This window comes from Rhynchophorus ferrugineus, unplaced genomic scaffold, assembly GCF_030347505.1.
Source record: "Rhynchophorus ferrugineus isolate W39M unplaced genomic scaffold, kcgeb_rfMv2 rfM11, whole genome shotgun sequence".
Classification (NCBI taxonomy): domain Eukaryota; kingdom Metazoa; phylum Arthropoda; class Insecta; order Coleoptera; family Curculionidae; genus Rhynchophorus; species Rhynchophorus ferrugineus.
The window spans coordinates 29264120-29285522 of record NW_027472590.1 but is presented as its reverse complement, the minus strand read 5'-3'; the positions used below and the strand labels follow the sequence as shown (position 1 = coordinate 29285522).

Genomic DNA, 21403 nt, shown 5'->3' with positions numbered 1-21403 from the left:
GATAATTTAGTGAACGCAAATACGTCAATCAAGCAGCAACAGAAGATAGCTAACCAATTATTTGCTTCAGTTTACGTCCTTGGTGTAATCTGTAATATATTATTTTATAGTTCAGGTAATGTAATGCTATTTGAAATGTTTTAATTTGCTTATGACGTAATATAATACAAAATGATCTCTCACAAAATAACATCGATTATATATTCAATAATATATGTTTAAGAAAAAAATTGAACCGACTTCAAAAAATAAATAACTCAATAAAAAGTAAAAAAAAATAGTTTTAAAACGTTTTAAAATATAATGTGTACATAATAATCGTTGTAGTACCTAAATAACAGTAAACAAGAATCTTATTTAACATATCTACTACACGTATTTTATACTCTACTATTTACAAACAATTTAGCTTAATATCTAGCTAAACTTATTTATCTATTTACAATATTATTTTAACTACCACCAACTGATAATCAAAATTTAACGGAATTAACAAGTCAATTGAAAAGTCCCCGGCCTACCATAGTAAAACAAATTTTTTTGACAAAATTAGTTTTTTTTATTCAACATAATTCCCTTGAAGGCTGACACACTGATTATGGCGATCCTCAAAATTTTCGATACGATTTTTGTAGTACGATTTGCCCTTTGCCTCAAAATAGGCCTCAGTTTCGGCGATCAGCTCTTCATTCGACGAAATTTCTTCCCAGCTCGCAAACTTTTGAGATATGAGAACAGGAAATAGTCGCTGGGGGCTAGATCTGGAGAATACGGTGGATGAGGAAGCAATTTGAAGCCCAATTCATGGATTTTTGCCATCGCTTTCACTGAATTGTGACACGGTGTATTGTCTTGGTGAAGCAGTACTTTCTTTTTCTACAAGTACGGCCGTTTTTCGGCGATTTCGTCCTTTAAACGGTCCAATAACGCTATGTAATAGTCGCTGTTGATGGCCCTCCCTTTTCAAGGTAGGCAATGAAAATGATTCCATGCGCATCCCAAAATACAGACACCATACTTTTGCCAGTCGACTGTTGCGTTTTCCCACGCTTTGGAGCGGGTTCATCATGTGCAGCCCACTCGGATAACTGTAGATTGGAGCTCGGAGTGAAATGGTTGAGGCATGTTTCATCTATTGTCACATACTGACGGAAAAACTCGGGTTTATTACGCTTGGTCATCTTCAAACACTGCTCCGAATCATTAACTCGTTTTTGTTTTTTTGCCTAGAGCTTTCTCATACTAAAATATTCGTGAATGATATGATGTACACGTTCAATTGATATCTTTAGAATGTCTGCTATTTCATTCAATTTTAATTTACGGTCATTCAAAATAATTTTGTGGATTTTTTAAAGTTTTTGTCGGTAACAACCTCTTTTGGGTGTCCACTGCTTTCACCGTCTTCGGTGCTCATTTCATCACGTCTACTTAGCATACCAAACCTTGAAGGTTGATTTTCCTGCGGCAGTGTCCAGAATCTCGGCATCAAGTCAAGTTTTTATTTCAACTGTATTGTTTTCCTTCAAAAAGCAATATTTTATCAACATGCGAAATTCTTTTTTGCCCATGTTTTTCACAATAACAAAAGTTGCTTCACTCAAGATGCTATAATTCACGAACTAATGATCTGACAGCTGTCAAATTTATACACGTATCTTTTGAGGGTTAGGGTTAACCAAAAAACCTATGGATTTAATTTCTAGTGGCGCCATCTATGTGTCAGGTCGGGGACTTTTCAATTGGCCTGTCTCATTGATGTCTCATTAAGTGCTACCAGTAATATTGATTTATACGATTTTGACGTTAGTTGATGACTTGTTTACTTCCACCAACTTACTTAATTAGTATTTCCTTCAAAATCTAATAGTTTTTGCATGTACGTTGATTAGGTGGCCCAAAATATTCATCGATCTTAATGTATCTCAAGAAAGATTTTCCTTCTTGCTATTATTGGGGGATCTTTGGGGAGATGATTACTCTTCAGGCATGTTTCATATTTGCTACTCGCTTCAGTTATACACTGGTTGGGCTATTTCTACGCATTATTTCTCAGGTAGAATTATATTTGTTGAAACTTCGCCAGTACTATCGTTTTTATCTTGTTCCAGCTTAAGTATTATGCCAGTACTATTAATAATAATGATATACTGCACTATTCACAGTTCAAGATGCGATATACGTATGGAATATCTGATGAAATACTTCAGATGAAAGTTGATCAAGAGCTGAGAAATATTTATTATTATAATCTGAAAATTGTAAGGTAATGAAATATATTGTTAATGTTATTTTGTATATACATCATCCAAATTTGTAACGTCAAAGTATCTATTGCATATATTATCGAAGGACTTAAAGCTACAATTAAGAACACTGGTATAATAGTTTGTAGGTTAGAGTTGTTTTATTATATTTACATTGAACTCTTTTCCACACCACCCATGACGTAGAGTTCTAGGTGCGTTTTTTATGTAATGGTATCCTCCTGGAGGCCTAATCCACCTAATTAACAATTATATACCAAAGATACCAAAGTTTAGTTCTGGTTTCCTTCGATGGTGTGTTTACTTGTCAAGTCATTTCGATGATCACTGTATTTTTTATTTCTTCTGCTATTACTTGTGTACCCCATTCTTAAGTCAGAGATCGAGATTATCGAGATCATCCAAACCCAAGGTGTAATGGTCGATAATGCTTCTTTCCACATATCCAAAGAGTTCTTTGATGGGATCCTTCTCGACCAGCATGTCTATTATAATAAGTTTTTGTTATCCTACATATCAACTCGATTGGATTGAATATACAGTGATAGGGAGGAACTCATAATACTACGTGACGATATTGTTCAGCCATCTGACCTACTGTATACATTTTTTCGGGCTTAGTTCTAACAAATTAAAATGCATTCAATTGCAAAGTTTTATTCAATCACAGCCACTTTCAGAAATACTAGTCAAGTTAATAACCAAGCTGTCTATTTCCAATCTATAAAAAACTTGCTCAAGATTCTACCATTTGTCAATTTCGTTTTCAATGTGTCTGATGGAGCTCATACAAACCGAAGGTATTATTTTCGACAAAGCCTCTTTCAATAAATCCAGACAGTTCTGGTTTGAATATCCTCCTCGACCTGAATATCTATTGTAATAATTCTTTGCAATACCCCATATCGTCTTAATAACAACTCAAACAATTGGATTAAAAATGCAGTAATATAGAAGGAGACATAATACTCTGTGGCCATAACATTCAGTAATCTAATGTACCATGTATCTTTTCTCAGGCTTAATTCTAAAAAAGTAAATTAAATAAAATGCAATTAAATAGTGTAATAATTTGAAATAGTTCATTCTTTAACATCATTTCCTCGAAACTTATTTTATGTACTTTAAGTCATTGCAACCTTTGTTGACGAACTTGTTCTGATTTTCTTCACCAGTGTACTATATATATATATATATATATATATATATATATATATATATATATATATGTATATATATACATACATATTTATTTATGTAGTTTCTCCAAGTTTTTTAAGAGCTGATTTTCCAACTACTGCAAAGACAAGTTATGGTTCATTTCTTTATGGTATTCACCCTTGGACTTTGATTTTGATTCATCACCCTTTTCCCATAAAGACGGTTTATTTTTGGTGAATTCAGGGTTATATTGTTTTTTTTTCGAGGTATTTTAGTGACCGTGTACTAATATTCAGTGCAGCTGCAACACGCCAAAAATATTTTCAATAAAAACCGCGGCGATTTGAAATTTATTTGAAAATTATTTATTGAAACAACGTTTGCTGGTTTAGAACCCGTAGTTATAATATATTGAATAATTTTGCGAACGTTTGGCAAGCGGACAACTTCAACAGGCTAGTTTGGTTTCACGTTCGAATTTATCAGACATCGTTGTGTCTCTTTTTAACTAGCATAAAATGTGAAGGAAAATATTGTCTGATTCTGAAACGAATTTACAAATTCAGTCAGGCAATACATTAAACATCTTGATGACGTATGTAGAAAAAAACTTTGGATAGACTATAGAATCATGGCTATATTCGTTTAATATTTCACATTGTGATTCATTCATTCTAATTAGTTGGTGTCCCTAAGCTGACAGAGAGCTTATTTATCCATGCTTCAACACTTGTACGCAGGTAATATTGAGACAGGCAATACATTAAGTGTATTGATGACATATATACAAAAAACTTTGAAAAGACTATACAATAATGGCCATATATAACTCAGTCAGTTCATTTGTCAGTATAATTTCCGTAAATTTCTATAATCTCTCTACACCAGCTTCTATATTTTCATTTGACGATGAGATAATATATTCTTAAGATGTCAGAACAGGTATTAAAAGTTTTAACAACAGTACTATAATCAAACTTTGTGTTATTTTAACTATAATAGATATGTTAATTTTCAGAATTGCGAAAGCAGTCTCTGAATCAAACAGAGTTAGATTCTGTGGAGGTTTGCTTCAGTTATATGGGTTTTTCTACATTCCCATAATAATAGCTCTTAAATCCCATCTTGAACAAGTAAGTATTAGGTGTACAAAACTATTAGATTCTGCTGGAGCAACATCATCGTCAATTTATAAGAGTTTTTGATTGAATTTGAGACGTTGAAAACTGCCATTTTTTGGGCATTCGCCTGTATACGCTGAATAGAAATAATAAAATCTAAATAAAATAATGAAATAAAAATAGTGTTATTAATTATCATTTACTTTGATATTATAATACATCAATGCATATATTATTGAAGGATTTAAAACTACAATTAATTATACAGTTATAATAGTTTGTAGGTTAGGATTTTGTTTTATTATTTTTACATTTAATTCCTTTCCACGCCATCTGTGAAGTAGGCGTACTACCCTGTGCTTATTTTTTCTCCCTCCTTATAGATAGAGTATCTGTTTTCAAGCTTGTTTTTCAATAGCTGCATATACCTGGGTTTTATGAAATATTTCCCAGAGTAACAGTAACTAAATATATTTAAATAAATATTAAATTGAGTATATTATATTATTAGTATAACGGTTCTAGATGGGGGGAAAGAGTTGTTAACTCAAAATTACGTTACTATTACAAAATTACATATTCTTGTTTTAGGTTGAAATGATAATTGTGTTTACGGTAGCATTTGCCTTATACGTTACAACACTAGTCGTTTTTTATGACCTGGGCCAAGGTTACGAAGATCAAGTAAGTATAATTTGTACGTTTGAGACTACGAATTCGTTTTTAATTGTAATTGTTGTTGAACAAAATATATATAAAATATAAAATCCCGTAAGAACCAACAATTGCAATGCTGTTTACCCACGTAAACAGTATGAGAACTCAGTCACAAGAATAATAATGGCAATTAAATATGAATAATGTTGTTTTTAAATTAAACGGCACTGTAGAATCATGGCATTCGCACAAGCATTTGAGTTTGCAACGTTGCCATTTCTTGAAAACTATATGTATATTTGAAAAATATAGTAAAAACAGACTAAATTTTTAAATTCGAAAATTCAGTTAAAACATTTTGGTACATCTTTCTCCTATAATATAAAAAATGTTACAATGATATGCCCAAGTCAATGTTATGCTCTACATGTGTTTAAAATAATTATATTTAACATTCCTTTCTCTACTTGTAACAATTGTAACAAAGTCTTATCTGCAATAAGAATGTATTTTAACACTTCTCTGGGAACATTTAACAAAGTCTAACAGCTGTCATTTTAGATTTCAGCGATATATGATGCCCTTCATAGCGTAGATTGGTACACGTGGTCAACTCGTAACAGAATGTCTTACGTTTTGTTATTATCAAGAATACCAGTGACAGAATCAGTTGCTATTGCATTTAACGAAAGTATTAATCGAAATTTTTTAATAAGAGTAAGTATAGCGTAAAGCAATTTCTACATACTACAAGTTATTTATAAGGAAATACTTATGACTAATTAATTTTTTATTCTTCTGTTTTTTTCTTCTATTTTTAACATTCTGAATTCTTCCAAAGACTTCTAACAAACAAATTATACTTTTAATTTTATTCCTTCTTTCTGTGCAATTATTTCAAAATAAGATACTTAGCAATTTCTGAAGTATTTTTAAGGGTATCCACCAGTCGACTTATTTTTTGGTATCTTTATATATACGAGGGTGGCTTAAATATGATCGAGACAAATACTCTGACACGTTTATTTACTGCAGAAAAAAATTTACAAAAATGTACAGTTTTTCTAGGTATTTCCCCACACTGGTTACGCATTTTGTCCGTCTTTCCGGAAGTTTTTTGATGCCGGTATCGAAGAATTCCTTGGGCAACTCGGACAGCTATGTGAGCACGAAATCACATAGCACTCCGAACTCACAAAACCTATTAATGAATGGATTACCTCCAGTTTTTGGTTGACGTATTGTATATAGTAAAACTAAAACGAATTGATGATTAATTGTAACAAATCGTGTATAAAATTGATTACCTTTAGTATTGCTTGTAGTGCAATTGTATATTCTTTCTTTTATCACCTTTACAATTTTTTTATTTGAACAACAAGAATGATTTTGTTCTCTGCTTCCTGTTATCGTTTTGATATCTGCAGTTATTTCGGATGAAATTTTGACATAAGTTGATTCCTGAAAATGTTTTGTTACAAGATTTTCAGCTAACATCCTCACTATAAATAAAATTGATGCTGTTTGAATTTTATAATTTTATTTTATACCAGAACAATTTAATTATTATTTCTATAGAATTACTAAGGCAGCATAAAATTTAAATGTTCTAGATTGTTTGTTGTTTTTACTCGACCGCCTCGAAAGGAATGTACCTTCATTAGAAAGGTGTGACAGTATAATTTGATAGGATTCTACCTCTCCATTGCTTGTAAATGGTGCAAAATGAGGCAGAAACTGCCCAAGTTTACCGAATGCTAACTGAGCATCGCTCAGAATATCCGCTACTAATATTTGTAGATATTTCGTACCACACTACAGTAAGCTGTAAAATTCGATATAGCTCAAGATCGCTACAATTTCATTCACAATTACTTTAAATTTTATATTCTTCTCTTATTTAAACTATATTTAGAACTTTATACTAATAACAGTTTTATATCTTCCTTTTAGTACCTGAGGCTAACCTATGCCATGTTGACATTCTTGTATAATACCAATATTGTTTAGATGAAGAATGAAGCTCATTCCTTTTTCGTATTCTTAATATTTTGTAACAAGGTGGCCAGAAAATAAAACATTTAGTTTTTGAAACTTATGAAAAAACTATTATATTTAAAGGTGCTTAGGTCCGTAAATGAAAAGTTTATCAAGTATTTACAATATTGTAAATATTGTTAAAATAACAAAAAAAAATTCTCTCGATATTAATTTTGCCTTGCAATCTCTTAAAAGAAATTTCTTTAAGGGGTTATTCTAGTTGAGAAACTTAAAAAAACCGATTTTTTCTCATGTTTTCAAAGTATAATGCTTTGAGAATTTGTCCTTGAGATGATTTTTCTAAATTTAATTTCTTTTTGCGGATATAGCGATTTTCCACAGTTTTTTCCTGCTAAAAACTAGAATTTCTTTTACCGTGTTTTTATATTTTCCGAATTTTGTTTAAAATACATAGGTATATACAAAGATATTTCCACTAAATGCCTACTAAAATAGAATCATTTAGTTTAACTTGAGGTAAGAAAGAAGGAAGTTGACATCATTTGATGACCATATATATGAACATATATAGGAAGAAAATATTCAATTACTTGACAAGGGTTACTGAAACCCCCAAAAAACTCCAAATTTTGTCAAGTTTTCATTTTAGTATAGCCCCTTAGCGGCACATGACTACTAAAATTACATATACATTATTTATTACACTAAATTACATTACTCCAACTCTATTCGTCTAAGATGTAAAAACTATCGAAGTTTCAATAGTGTGTTTCTTTCTGGGCCACCCTATATGTAATCTAAAAATCTAAAGATATCTATTAATCGTGTTATTATAATTTATGTAACGAACGATTTGTTAATGTAAAATAAATTCTTGATAAAATATTTATGTGTTTTAATGATACTCATGTGTCCTAAATTAATTACTGTTTTCATTTTCATTAATTATCACTCTGGCACATTTAAATATTTCTTATTAAGTTAAAAAGTAGCATTTAAAAGTTTTAATAATTATGAAGAAGTAAGGAAAGACGTATGATGAGTGATTTTGAAAATCTGCTCTGGAATATAATTAAAATATCTCCTATCTATTCCCATTCTTATTTTCTTCCCTTCTAATTTTATTTCTAGAAGCAAAATGGGTTTGAAGGAAAAATTGGCATTTGAAATAATATAATATAAATGTTTAGTCTACTCTAGTCTTTTTTTAGGAAACCTATTGGATAATGAACCTATATTAATCTACGAATGTGTGTAGCTGCTATTAGAATATATTGTGTCGTATTTGTCGCGCTATGTAACACCTTTTTCCTGAAACAAAATTAAGGGATGTATATGGTTGTTGCCCCGCCTGTACAGTTTATATTTATTGTAAAATTATTTTTTATTTGGGTATTGTATGTTTTGGGCCTCTGGAAAACTTTGAAGTTCTGTAAACGATTTAGTACCCACTTTGTCGTCATACATTCCAACCAAATACTTTCATTATTGCTTCTAACTGAAGATATATTTAAGAGTTTGAAGTCACAGTGCCCATACTAATATTCAGTGCAGCTGCAACACATTAAAAATATATCCAATATTTAATTTTATCAATACTTACCTCGCTAAAGTATTTCACAAGCAAGAAGGGGTGCTCCATTAGGTGCAATTTATTTCTGACCTTGACCAGATATTGGCTTTTGGCTATATATTTGATTCGAATGTCAAAACGAACAAAGCGCCAAAACGTTTACCGGCTAATAACCTCTAATTATTTGACTTATGTTTTGAAGAATTTTTCGGACATTTGACAACCAGCCGAATTTTGAAGGCTGATTTGGTTGTATGTTCGAACGCATCAGACAGCACTCTATTTCTTTTTAATAAGTATAAAATGAGAGGAAAAAATACAATTTAATATTTTTCCCATTTTGACCTTTAATATTTAAATAGACTGTTTCCTGTCAAAATATAAACGCTAAAAGTAACAGTAAACTGCAAAGAAAGTTTCTGTAAACTTAAATATCCATCAAATGAATATTAAACATTACTAATATTGTCAAAACAATTATTGAAAAGAATCATATTCCATGATAAAAGTACGTTTATATATAATTATATATAATACAAACCATCAATATTTATATGGATTGAACATTTATCACAAAAGTTGTGTTATTAAATATCATCGATTCCCATAAATCAAACAAAAACTAAAAATTGTCGTAAATATATAATTATACCGATTTTGTAGTGAACTCTTTTGAAAACTTGCAACTATCGTATACGAAATGCTGTCTAAGAATAAGTTAGTTACGGCAATTTTAAAATTTTCTTTTGATCTTCGGTTTGTAAATGCTACATTATGTGTTTTAATATGTAAGGCGATTGGTGAATGCTTCATATTCATGTCGTTACCTAAGAAGGAAATAATATTGTTCCTTCCGGCAGCTTGTTTCTACTACGGGGTAAGTTTTATAACTTCAGTGAAATATAAAGCATTCTGACTAAATTGTTAATTACTCGGTACATACGATGTACGATTTGTTGAAGGTCGGTCGGAACAAATCTGATTGTACATCTTGTCGTACTACAAAATTTATGGCGTATCGGCCGTTTTTCAAACGATTTGTTCACAACATCACAGATTATGCATCTATGCTCTCGATGGTCGTATCAACACGGATTGTACAATTTGTACTACAAATTGCATGGCGCGTCGACCGTTTTTCAAAAGATTTGGCCGCGTCATAAGATTTGTCGACAACGCCATAGATTATGGATCTATTCTTTGGATGGTCGTATTAACATGGGTTATATACACACAACAACTTGTCGTAATATAAATTACAAAATGTGTGGTCGTTTTGCATTACATATGCTTAGTACAAATGAATTTATCACTATTGTCACCTCACTACACTACACAAGATCAAACGGTGTGATTTTCTTGAGTTTGTGGCCTGTTCTGCTATTATCCAAGAGAATTTAATACTGATATGAGAATAGAGGCCGTCCCCTTGTCTGTCTCCTTGTCATTCTCTTGATTTCTTCAGTGATAGTTGGCATCTAAAGGTATCGGTGTAAGTAATCAGTGCTGTAGTGTTTGTGTGCATCTACAATAATGCTCAGGATTTTATTTTATAGGTTTCAGTACTTGTTTGTATAATAGCAGTTTATTGTGTACAGATAATTGTGATTTTCCTTCCAATTAGCTTCCAATTAGCCAATGTATTTTGTTATATTTTAAATCCAGTTGTTTCCGTATCTTTTTACATGTTCCTTCTAATGAAGTTCTGTATCAAGTTTCATTCGGAGATACGTAATACTGTTGCTATATGTAATGATGGTATTATTTATAGCTATTGGTGCTTAATTTCGTTAATTTTAATTTTCCAGGCTTGAATCCAATTATTTATTTCGTCACTTGCCTCTGCCTGGTCATTTTTGTGGTTTAGTGTCAACTTTGATAACTTTGGTTACTTCTTTCATATCAATATCAGTTTAATCAGCCCTTCATGTGATTTTATCTAGTTTTTGTCATTTGGCCGGAACGCAAAATGTCATACAATATTTCTTATGTGTTGTTTATAGTGTAATCTTTTTCATTTTTAGATGTTGTTAAATCTTATAGCAATCAGCCAGCAAACAATTCCTTTCAAGAAACTTACCAACACGTTAGATGAAGTGCTCGGCGAGTACTCTACTTTAATGGATGTTAACACGTCAATGGAATATGAAAAGAAGCTAGCCAATAAATACTTTACTTTCATTTTCTTTCTTAGTATATTTGTAAATGTTATCTTTCATGTCACAGGTAAGAGAGGAGTTTCAGGAGTATTCGACCTTATATACACGACCAATTAACTTATGAATGTATAGTTTTGAACTGTTTTATCGCTAAAGAGTCCCATATGCTACCAAATCTGTAATACGATAAGCTGTAAAACAAATTTATCAACGCGAATTCGTCCCTAACGTCGTTTTCTTCTGTCAGTGACTAAGAAGTAAATTTAAATAAAATTACTATAGATTCCAATACAATAACAACTCCTCAGATCTCCAGAGCAGCTAGATCTTAAAGGCGATATCAACAAATCACATAAAAGAAAAAATACTAATACCATCGAATAAGAGAATACAAGCACGAGAAACAATCAGATATCAATTAAAAACAGTAGAGTGGCATCAAAGAGTCATAGCTGAAAACTTGACATTGAGGTGATGCTCTATGCAAGGATAGGTAAAATCACAAAACTTATCAGCAGAGCGTTAATCGAAATACACCTATCTTCTACAAATCCACCAGCTACCACATGGTTCATTCATAAAGGCATCTTCAATGTATATTTATTGCAAAGTAATATAAAACACAATTCAAACTGGCCCAATATGTCCCAGGAATTATTTGGCAATAACTGTACTGAACTTAAGGTCTTCAGAAGGATATAAGAAATATCTCAACTTGATACTTAGTCTTTCATATCAAACGCGATTGAAAAACATTTTTTTATCGACCAAACTTCTAAACGATTCGATTCAATATATTTTTATTGTTTTTCAAAGTACTCGCCACGATGATCGATACACTTTTGCATACGCTTAAACAAATTTTCAAAGCATTTATTCCATTCCGAATGAGGTATCTTCAAAATATGATTTTTAAACCCTTCAATAACTTCTTCGGGCGATGAAAATCGTTGACCACGCGATTTATTCTTCACGGATGGGAACAAAAAGAAGTCATTGGGTGCCAAATCAGAGCTGTACGGTGGATGCTCTATCAATTCGATGTTTTGAGTGCTCAAATAGTCTCTTGTTTGAGCCGATATGTGAGAGCTCGCTTTGTCATGATGAAGAACAATCCGGCGTCTCTTGATTGTTTTCCTTATTTCACCGAAGACTTCTGGCAAACAAATGGTTGTTTACCACTCAGAATTTACTGTTCTACGATCCTCTAGAGGCACTATTGCAATATGACCAGTTTTTCCGAAGAAACACGCCACCATTTTTTTAAGTACTTCGTGCGCGAAGAACTTTTTTTGGATTTGGTTTATCATGGAACACCATACAGTCGACTGCTGCTCTTTCGGGCTCATGCGAATATATTCATGATTCGTCACCTGTCACGATTTTGTAAACGTGTTTTGAAGAACCGCGATTGAATTTCTTAAGAAATTCTTTGCGTCAATCGACACGAGCCTTTTTTTTAGCGATTGTCAAACTGTGTGGGATCCAACGCGAACATAACTTTCGCACAGCAAAATTCTCACATTTTTCTCGCCAAATTATTGCTGTTGAGACATCTTGATTTAAAATTCGTTATAGTTTGATACGATAGAAGAATTTATAGAGAAGGCTCAGGCCTAATTTGAAGTAAATCGGTTTAGTAGAACTTGAAATATCATGTCAACCGTTTCAAAAGAAGTAGTGCGGCATACTCTTAAAAGATTAAGCTTTGAAAATATGAGAAAAAAAAAACGATTTTTTACATTTTTGGACTAGACACTCGAGAGCTCTAGTAAATAAAATTTATTTTGAGTTTATTTACAAGGTCGGATACTTTTTGAACTATTGTCATTCGAACAGAATACAAAATTAATTACATACAAAATTCTTTGTCGACAAGCGTTTTAATGTTACTAGGTGGATCAAAATATACAGCAGTTTCAGAGTATATTAAACAATATTCTTTTTATTGGTACTGCTGCAGCGTCTTTACCGAAATAATAATACTACAGGCATGTTTTACTTTTGAGTGTCGCTTCGCTAACACAGTAGTCCAGCTATTTCTATGTCTTTTAGCGCAGGTAAGTAAAATCATTAAATATTCGTAATGCTTGGACAGGAACTTTTGTTTTAGGTTAAATTTTTTGCAAACAGTATTAAAGATAGTACTGTATTCCAATATTCACGATCTAATGAACGATTTAGTCATGTCGTTTCCGATGAATCTTATCAAATGAATATATATCGAGAATTGAGAAGGATTTATTATCATCAGGTGAAGATCATCAGGTAAAAATAATATTTTTAAAACATAATCACTGTTATTACATTAGTTATACATGGGCTCCGAGCGATCAACTTACAGCGGGTGGTCAAATAATTATCGACAATATTGAGATTATATATTGAGATATATGTTTCCGCATCTTCCTGGAGTCTGGAGTTGTGATACTATTCTCTGACTAGAGTTTCAGTTAACTGCTGCTTGGTGGTAATCACTTCTATTGGTAATTTCCATGGCCAAGGAAAACTAGTAATTTTTCTTTCCGCGAAATATACAGTAACATTTCTGCCTTTGTGACGCATTATGCATAAAAATGTAGTTTTCATCGTCAGCGTCAGCGGACCAATAAATGATCTACGGTAATAACCGGATTTCTAGTACTCTCTTGTATTAGTCTTATTTCATTGTCTGTTCTACAATACAAAGACGTCCCATACTTTGCCTGAGATAACAGACCAGAACATATCCAACTGTCATATTTCGATGATTTATAGACTTTTGGGGCTTTTTTTGTTATGCTGTCGGTTACAAAATAAAACAAAAGGTAACAAATCTAGTAAACAATAATTTAATTCATCCCAGAACAGGAATGATTATTCCCTGTTGGAATTTACACTGTTGCCTAGAGATGTTTACAATTAAAATCAGAAATATAATTATAACATCTATCAAGACGTTCAAGAATATTGCTTGGCAATCCAAATTGAAATTTATAGGCTTATTCATTTACATGTTCCAACGAATCAGACATCATTCTATCTCTTTTTCAGTAGTATAAACGAAAAAGGAAAAATCAGCTCCAGGTTTTAAACGAATTTTACATTTTTACAAACTGAACTTATATAAGACCTCATATATAAACAGTCTTTAACATTATTTTCAGAATTTCAATAGCATTTTCTGGATCTAATACGTTCAAGTTGATGGGAGGTTTATTCCAGTTACTTGGACTATTCCTTGTTCCCGTGTTGGTGATAGCTGAAGCCAATATACATATAGTAAGTATTTTTGGTGATAGATTATTAACAAGTTTTTAGTTATCCGTTCATTTTTATAACATTATTAAAGTTTCATCTGTCTTGAAAAATCTAGCACACCAGGGGATCATAAGTCTAGTTAAAATATTTAAGGTCTGCTTCAATCTCGGACATTTGTCACAACCGGGCAAACTACTACGGATAGGATCTCTTATAGACCTATACGCCTCCTACCAGTAATTGGTAAAATAATGGAAAAACCATTCTAAACAAAATGAAGGAGTACCTAAACAACATAATTTACAGCCACTAATATGGATTCAATGAGGGTTATGGAAGAAGAGAACAAGTACATAGCATGTAGACGTCTGGAAAATGGACTGTACTCTTCAGCTGCCTTTTTGGGTATAAGGCCTGGCAAAGCACAAAGTCTGACATGATGGACTTGCATACAAAGTAAAAGAAGACGTTTCCATTCCATATTCATATTAGCATATACTACCATCCTGTCTCAATAGAAGGAGCTTCATGGTTTAGCGTAATGAGGAATATTCTGCTTTGCATGAAATACGCTCAGTTATTGGGACCGGTGTTGTATCTGTACCGGTGTTGACGCTAATGACACTGCTGTCCATCTCAGTCCAGTAACTAATGGAGAACAAAAGCAACCCAAACCAAGTATGAAAACAAGTACGAGAATAAAAACTTATCCGTCGATAAAACTATACAATGCAAACATCCCGCAAGAGAAATATGTAAAATACAAACGCATATCTGGATCAAGAGTAATCAACTTGAGAGTATGCACTGTAGCCTGAATGGGTTAACAAGTCACTGCCATTAAACAATGAGAGCGAAATTATGGTATACAAATCCATCATCAAGCCATTATGGACATACGGCTATCATTTATAGGGCACAACAATCAACAGTATTATAAAAGTATTGGAAATATTTCAGAGTTCTTAAGACTTTAAAGAACATGCTCATTCCTTAAAGCATGATCAACAAGAGAATGTATCTGGATCTGGATGTTCAAAGAGGACAAAGGATGTGAGGCTCAAGAGATGCTTTCACTAACAGATTCCTGTAGAGGGATGGAAGTCGCGATCGCAGATTGAAGCTTTGTATTAAAGAAATATAATAACAAACAGTCTAGAGGGTGGACATTACAGTGACTTATGGCACATAATGGAGAAAAGGAAAAATAGGATCCTCACCAGTAAATTTTCAATTTACAAATTTGAAGATTGATAAAAAATAAATATTCAAAATAATTTTAATGATGCGTTAAGGAAAAAACCATTATAGTTTTTCAAAGCAAATTATTCTTATACATTTCAAACACTAATTAATGATATATGTGAGGTTTTGAACGATTTCCTTTTTCTTTCTAAAATTAAATATGAATGGTAAATAGATCAATTCAATGTTTTTCGGTTCAATGCTGAATACAAACTTTTGTATCAAAATTACCCTGAGAGTACTAATATTGCGGAATTGAGTAATAGAAGAATAATAAAGAGACAATAAAAATCAATAAAATAAGATAAAATCAATCCCAACCCACTGAACGATTAGAGAGTTATTTTATGGAGTTAACTTCCACGCTTTACCAAATAACGTAAAATATGGACTGTGCGCAGAGGGAGTTCTAAACTATTTATCAAATTTATTTGAAGTCCCAGTTAGCTGCTCGTCAAGAAGATGTGGTCTCACCACTGTTTTCCAACCTTGTAGTAGATGCGACTATGGGAAATGTTTTTAAAAACAAAAATGGTGGAAACTTTTGTTCGTCAATGATGCCACTATATTCTTTGAAATAAATGTTGAGGCTTCTAATATTCTTCATATCTTTCTCTGTGAGATCGTATTAGAAATGAAACAAAATTAACCTAATAGCATTTTTTAATGTTGATTATTATAAAATTACGTAACTAAATGAGTGAAATAATATTTATGGTGTATAGCTTTTGTAGATAAATATTAATTTATCATTTTTGTTACAGACACAAATATTGATGATTTTTCTCTTGATTTCTGGTGTATACATTTCTAGCGTAGTAGGTTTCTATAGCCTTGGCCAATATTATGAAGATTATGTAAGTAGTAACACGTAACAAGATCCATGCTATTGCAATAAACATCTTAGATTTCAGAAATGTATGACGCAGTGATCAATCTAGACTGGTATACATGGAACTATACAAATAAAAAGTCGTACTTGTTATTGTTAACCAGAATTTCTAATGTGGAATCCATTGTCATTGGGTTCAATGAACGCTTGAATAGAAATTTCCTAATAAGGGTAAATATATTATAGGGAAACCTAATATATGTTATAAGCTATATATATTAAGTGCTTGTGTGTACTATGATCATCTGTTCATTTTAAAAAGGTATTTATTGAGAAATATTAGTAAAATACATAGAGCAATATAAATGAAGATATTTTCCAACATGATATATTGGTTTTGTATATTCTAAATAACTCAATAATACTAAATGAACTACTACTAAATGTTTTATAATACTAATATTCTCTAAACCACCGAATTTAACAGGTATGGCACGTTCAATAGAACAGTGAAATCACGTCAGTTAAATTTATGACGTCAAAACGTCGCAATGTTGCATATAACAAAATTTTAATCCAAGTAAAATAATGAAACAAACATGTTTGTTTTAATATTATAGTACATCTAATGCATATATTGTCGAAGGACCTAAACTATAGTCATAATAGTTTGTAGATTAGCGTGGTTTATTATATTTACTTTAAACTCTTTTCCACACTACCTATGAGGAACTATGAGTCGAAGGAAGGAAAACATTCTATGTGATGACATGAATTCATTGTTTTTTTTGAATAGACCATAGGTTATTTAAAAACTGTTCACATTGATACATCACATTTTCATCAACAGATGTCACCGATCAAAATAGATGCAGTTTCCTAATATATTCATTTAAAAGATTTCTCATTAGATTATAAGATGCGTGATTTTGAATAGTTGTCCTATTATATTTATGTAACACTAGATGTGAATAATGTTAAATAATTATTGAATATATTAAAATTAATAACTTTTCGGTTATTTAACAATAAAACTTTATAAAATAAAATTTTATATAAAACGACTTCTAGTAGAGTTGGTAAAAAAAAATTAAAATTAATTCATAGGCCTCTGATTATTAGCATTGTTTAACGAAATAATATGGTAATATCTTTCAATATTTTCGTATTAAAGTAATAAGCTTTTATATTTATTTCATTTATTTTATATGTTTTCAGTATGTGAGGTTAAGCTACGCCTTGTTAACATTCCTGTATCAAACCAATATTGTGGACAATCTGAGATTCTGAAGATCAAAGGATTTCTTGTGCAAACTTAATTAAAAACACCATGGCTTTCGATGTACTTTCGATGTTCAATTTGTAGACATAAAGTTAGAACTATGTATCACTAACTGGAAGTTTTATTTATGAGCAAACCTTCAACTGCTATTGTAATATTAGATTGATCTTTGACGCTCAATTGCGATAATTGTAAAAATAATAAACGTACGGTATATATAGTTATGATAGGCCATCAGATGTATGAACTTTGCTAGTTACGTTGCAGTCATTCTCCTTTCTTTATTTTCTGTGCCTCAGAATACTTTATGAACCACTGTTGAAATTTATAAGGACAAAATGGTGAAGGTAAAAGAATTTTCTTTGGAAGGCTCCTTTACAATGATTGGTTTAAAAAATGTTTTGTTATAATATATGATCTGTTAACATTTTAGTATATAAATACTTTGTATCTGTTTATTGATTAATATATAATTCAATTTCAATTCAATTTTTTGAGTTTTTAACATTAGCAAATTTTACAGTATCATTAATTAATGCTGTGGATAAAATTCTTGTAACAGAACATTAATATATAATAATACACTTAAATTTCATTCACATTATTGTTCATTAATATCGTTTAGAGTGTTTGTACTCCATTCGGCATATATTCTGTTATTCTTATATAAAAACAAAAATTACTTGTAATAATAGTAGATTATCCTATATAAAATATTATTTAGATTTTTTAAATAATGCATTTATACTGTAAAATATTGAATAAAATGCACCTTCACCATTTTATTGTCAATAAATATTTCATTATTCTAAACAAGTTAACATTTCATTAAAAAGGATTTTTTAGCTAATTTTTAATAATTTTAGTTATTGATTCAATTTTACCAATGTATCTCTTTCACATACACACAGTGTAGTGAAGTGATTCAAATCTCTTAGTGAATAGATAGATTTGGAAATATTCGTAGATTTTGATGGTTTAAGATTATTTTGCCAATGTAACTACCATCTTGCATAGATTTTCAGAGGAAAATTTGGTAACTACCTCTACAATGTCATGTTATAAAAGAAGGTGAAAATTAAATGATAAAATATAGATGGGTTGGTTATGTTTGTGAATGAGGGGTGACTTATTCACTATGGTAAAGTTAATCTTTTGGATGGGATATACAATGGGAAGCTACAAAATTTTCTTCAGGGAGCCTGGGATTACTTCGTGGGGCCTGGATTATATTATAGCAGAGATGTTAAATAGATAATATCAAGAATTAAATCAAATGAAATAATATACACAATGGGTGTTATAATCTAATAATATATTCTTTATTGTCGGTTAATTTAGAAGACCTTTATTTCAATAATCATAACTTAGAAACTAACCACTATCAGAGCGATTCCATTAGACACTTCCACGTTAGTCACTAGATGGATCTGTTACAAAACTAAAATACAATATACTTTCTTTAAGACATAGTTAAAACTCTAAGTTTCGAAAATATATGGTTCTATGGTTCTAATAATAGTGACAAATAGATTTTTGTGTAATTATCCTTAATTTTAACATGTACAACAATCAACAGCGACTACTACGTAGCATTATTCGACTATTTGAAGGACGAAATCGCCGAAAAACGGCCGCATTTGAAGAGAAAGTGCTGCTTCACCAAGACAATGCACCGTGACACATGTCAGTGAAAACGATGGCAAAAATCCATGAATTATGCTTCGAACTGCTTCCTCATCCACTGTATTCTCCAGATCTGACCCTCAGCGACTAATTCCTGTTCTCAGATCTCCAAAGAATGCTCACTGGGAAGAAATTTTCATCGAATGAAAAGGTGACGGCCGAAACTGAGGCTTATTTTGAAGCAAAGGTCAAATCGTACTACAAAAATGGTATCGAAAACTTGGAAGGTCGCTATAATCAGTGTATCACTGTTGAAGGGAATTATATTGAATAAAAAACTAATTTTGCCAAAAAATGTGTTTTACTATGGTAGGTCGGGGACTTTTCAATTGACCCCTTATATAATAATATACATTATAAATTTGTGTTTTTATGTCGTATATAGAAAATGTCTGTTTCATTCACACGGATTTATTGAACGAAAATGGTATACGTTTTCGTCGGCATTTTTATTATTAATATTTAAAAGTCGTATTTGCTTTATAGAACAAAAAAGAAACTCATTATCATAATATGACTACCAATAGTTTCTAATGATTTTAACATTTACCTCGATGGTTTCGAATATTAATAGTTTGTCACTTGTTTCAAAGCAAGGGTGCTTTAAAGAATATAGTGCAAAGAAATTGAAATAGCTAATCAATTTTTTAATTAAATATTCCCTAAAATATAAAATGAACTCGCCAGAATTTTATTTTATATCTAAAATAATTTCTATAGATGGTTTAAAAAGGGCTTTTTTCAAATTTGCCACTCATATAAGATTTATAAATGCAGCAATATTTATAGTAACGTTTAGAGCAATTATGGAAGTCTACATATGTTCCTCCCTGACTACAGAAGAAATTTTGCAATATGTTCCAACTATTTTTTTCTTTTACGGGGTGAGTATTCTAATATAAGGCATTTAATTACTTTGACGATACCTAAAGAAGCAGTAAACATACTTCATCTTAATTTATGAGGTCTACACGCATATATATTACCGCATCAACTCAGAGTTTTAGTTTATTTAGGTTTGGTAGATACAAAATTCTAGTCTAAATAAAATAATGAAACAAAAATGTTATGAAATATAATTTATTTTAGTGTTATAGCACATCTATTGCATATATTATCGAATTATTAAATAATTTATGGGTTAGAGTTGTTTTATTATATTTATATTGAACTCCTTTTTCCGTCACCCATGAGATAGAGTTCTAGGCGCATTTTTATGTATTGTTGTCCAACAACTTTTGTTGTCTTAACACTATTTTTATTATCATCTTACCATGAATGACCATTGGGTATATTGATCCCATTCTGAAATATCGGTGTCTCATCTAAATACATAAATTGAAATAATAAGTCTTCCTTTATTTTATTCTATGCTTTTAAAAATTGTATTATTCTAAAAGTAATAGCCGGAAGTTCCATTAGACCTCTTCGATTCTTTTCAGACCAATACATTCGTTTGAAATAATTGTTTTAAATTCTGTTTTTATTGAAACACTACTCACTGCTTTTATACATTTCATATATTTAATTACTAATAGAGCTAACATCAAGCTGATCTTGATTATATTTTTCATTTTTTGAGATATTTCAGTTACCGTATCCTTACTAATATTCAGTGCATCTGCAATACGCTAAAAATATGTTCAATAAAAATCGCAGCAAATTAATCAATTAATCGCAGCAATTATTAATCGCTTAACGGTAAAAATTAACGGTAAAAATTACCTCTCTAACCAATTTTAATGGCAAGAGGGCGCCTCCTTTATCTTGTTCCTGTTCAAAATAACTGATTAGAGACGTAATCTGTTCTGTCTGGTTTCGGAATTTTTATTAGAGTAATAATAAGCAGAGATCTGAAATTTATCAAAAACATTAAAATGACGTTTGCCGGTATAACCTCTTATCTCTATTATTTTAAAGAATTTTGCATACATTTGACAACCGGGCGACTTTCGCGGACTAGTCCGGTTTCATTGTGTCTCTTTTTAATTATAATGACATGAAAAGAAAAATATTTTCCGATTCTTAAACGAACTATGAACAGGCTATGCATTAAACATCTTGATGACGTATGTACAAAATAACTTTAAATAGACTATATCATTTGTTAGTCTCTACAGAAGTATTATTCATGTATAAATACAAACTGTTGTTTTTCTGTTCAGTAAACCTTTTTGCA

The 21403-nt window shown here is 31.1% G+C and overlaps 1 protein-coding gene and 1 long non-coding RNA gene across 2 annotated transcripts; both read left to right on the top strand.

Moving 5' to 3' along the window:
- The first annotated feature begins 5155 nt into the window (after positions 1 to 5155).
- On the top strand, positions 5156 to 7334 carry LOC143204623 (uncharacterized). Its single transcript, XR_013007647.1, has 3 exons — positions 5156 to 5233; positions 5768 to 5923; positions 7160 to 7334. It is a non-coding gene; the product is annotated as an uncharacterized LOC143204623 (long non-coding RNA).
- A 2263-nt stretch (positions 7335 to 9597) lies between these two features.
- LOC143204496 (uncharacterized) lies at positions 9598 to 17614 on the top strand. Its single transcript, XM_076417043.1, has 8 exons — positions 9598 to 9657; positions 10805 to 11006; positions 12836 to 12999; positions 13053 to 13207; positions 14086 to 14200; positions 16189 to 16281; positions 16332 to 16487; positions 17475 to 17614. The coding sequence occupies exons 1-8, from the start codon at positions 9598 to 9600 to the stop codon at positions 17544 to 17546; spliced, it is 1017 nt and encodes a 338-aa protein (XP_076273158.1). The 3' UTR covers positions 17547 to 17614.
- Positions 17615 to 21403: the final 3789 nt, after the last annotated feature.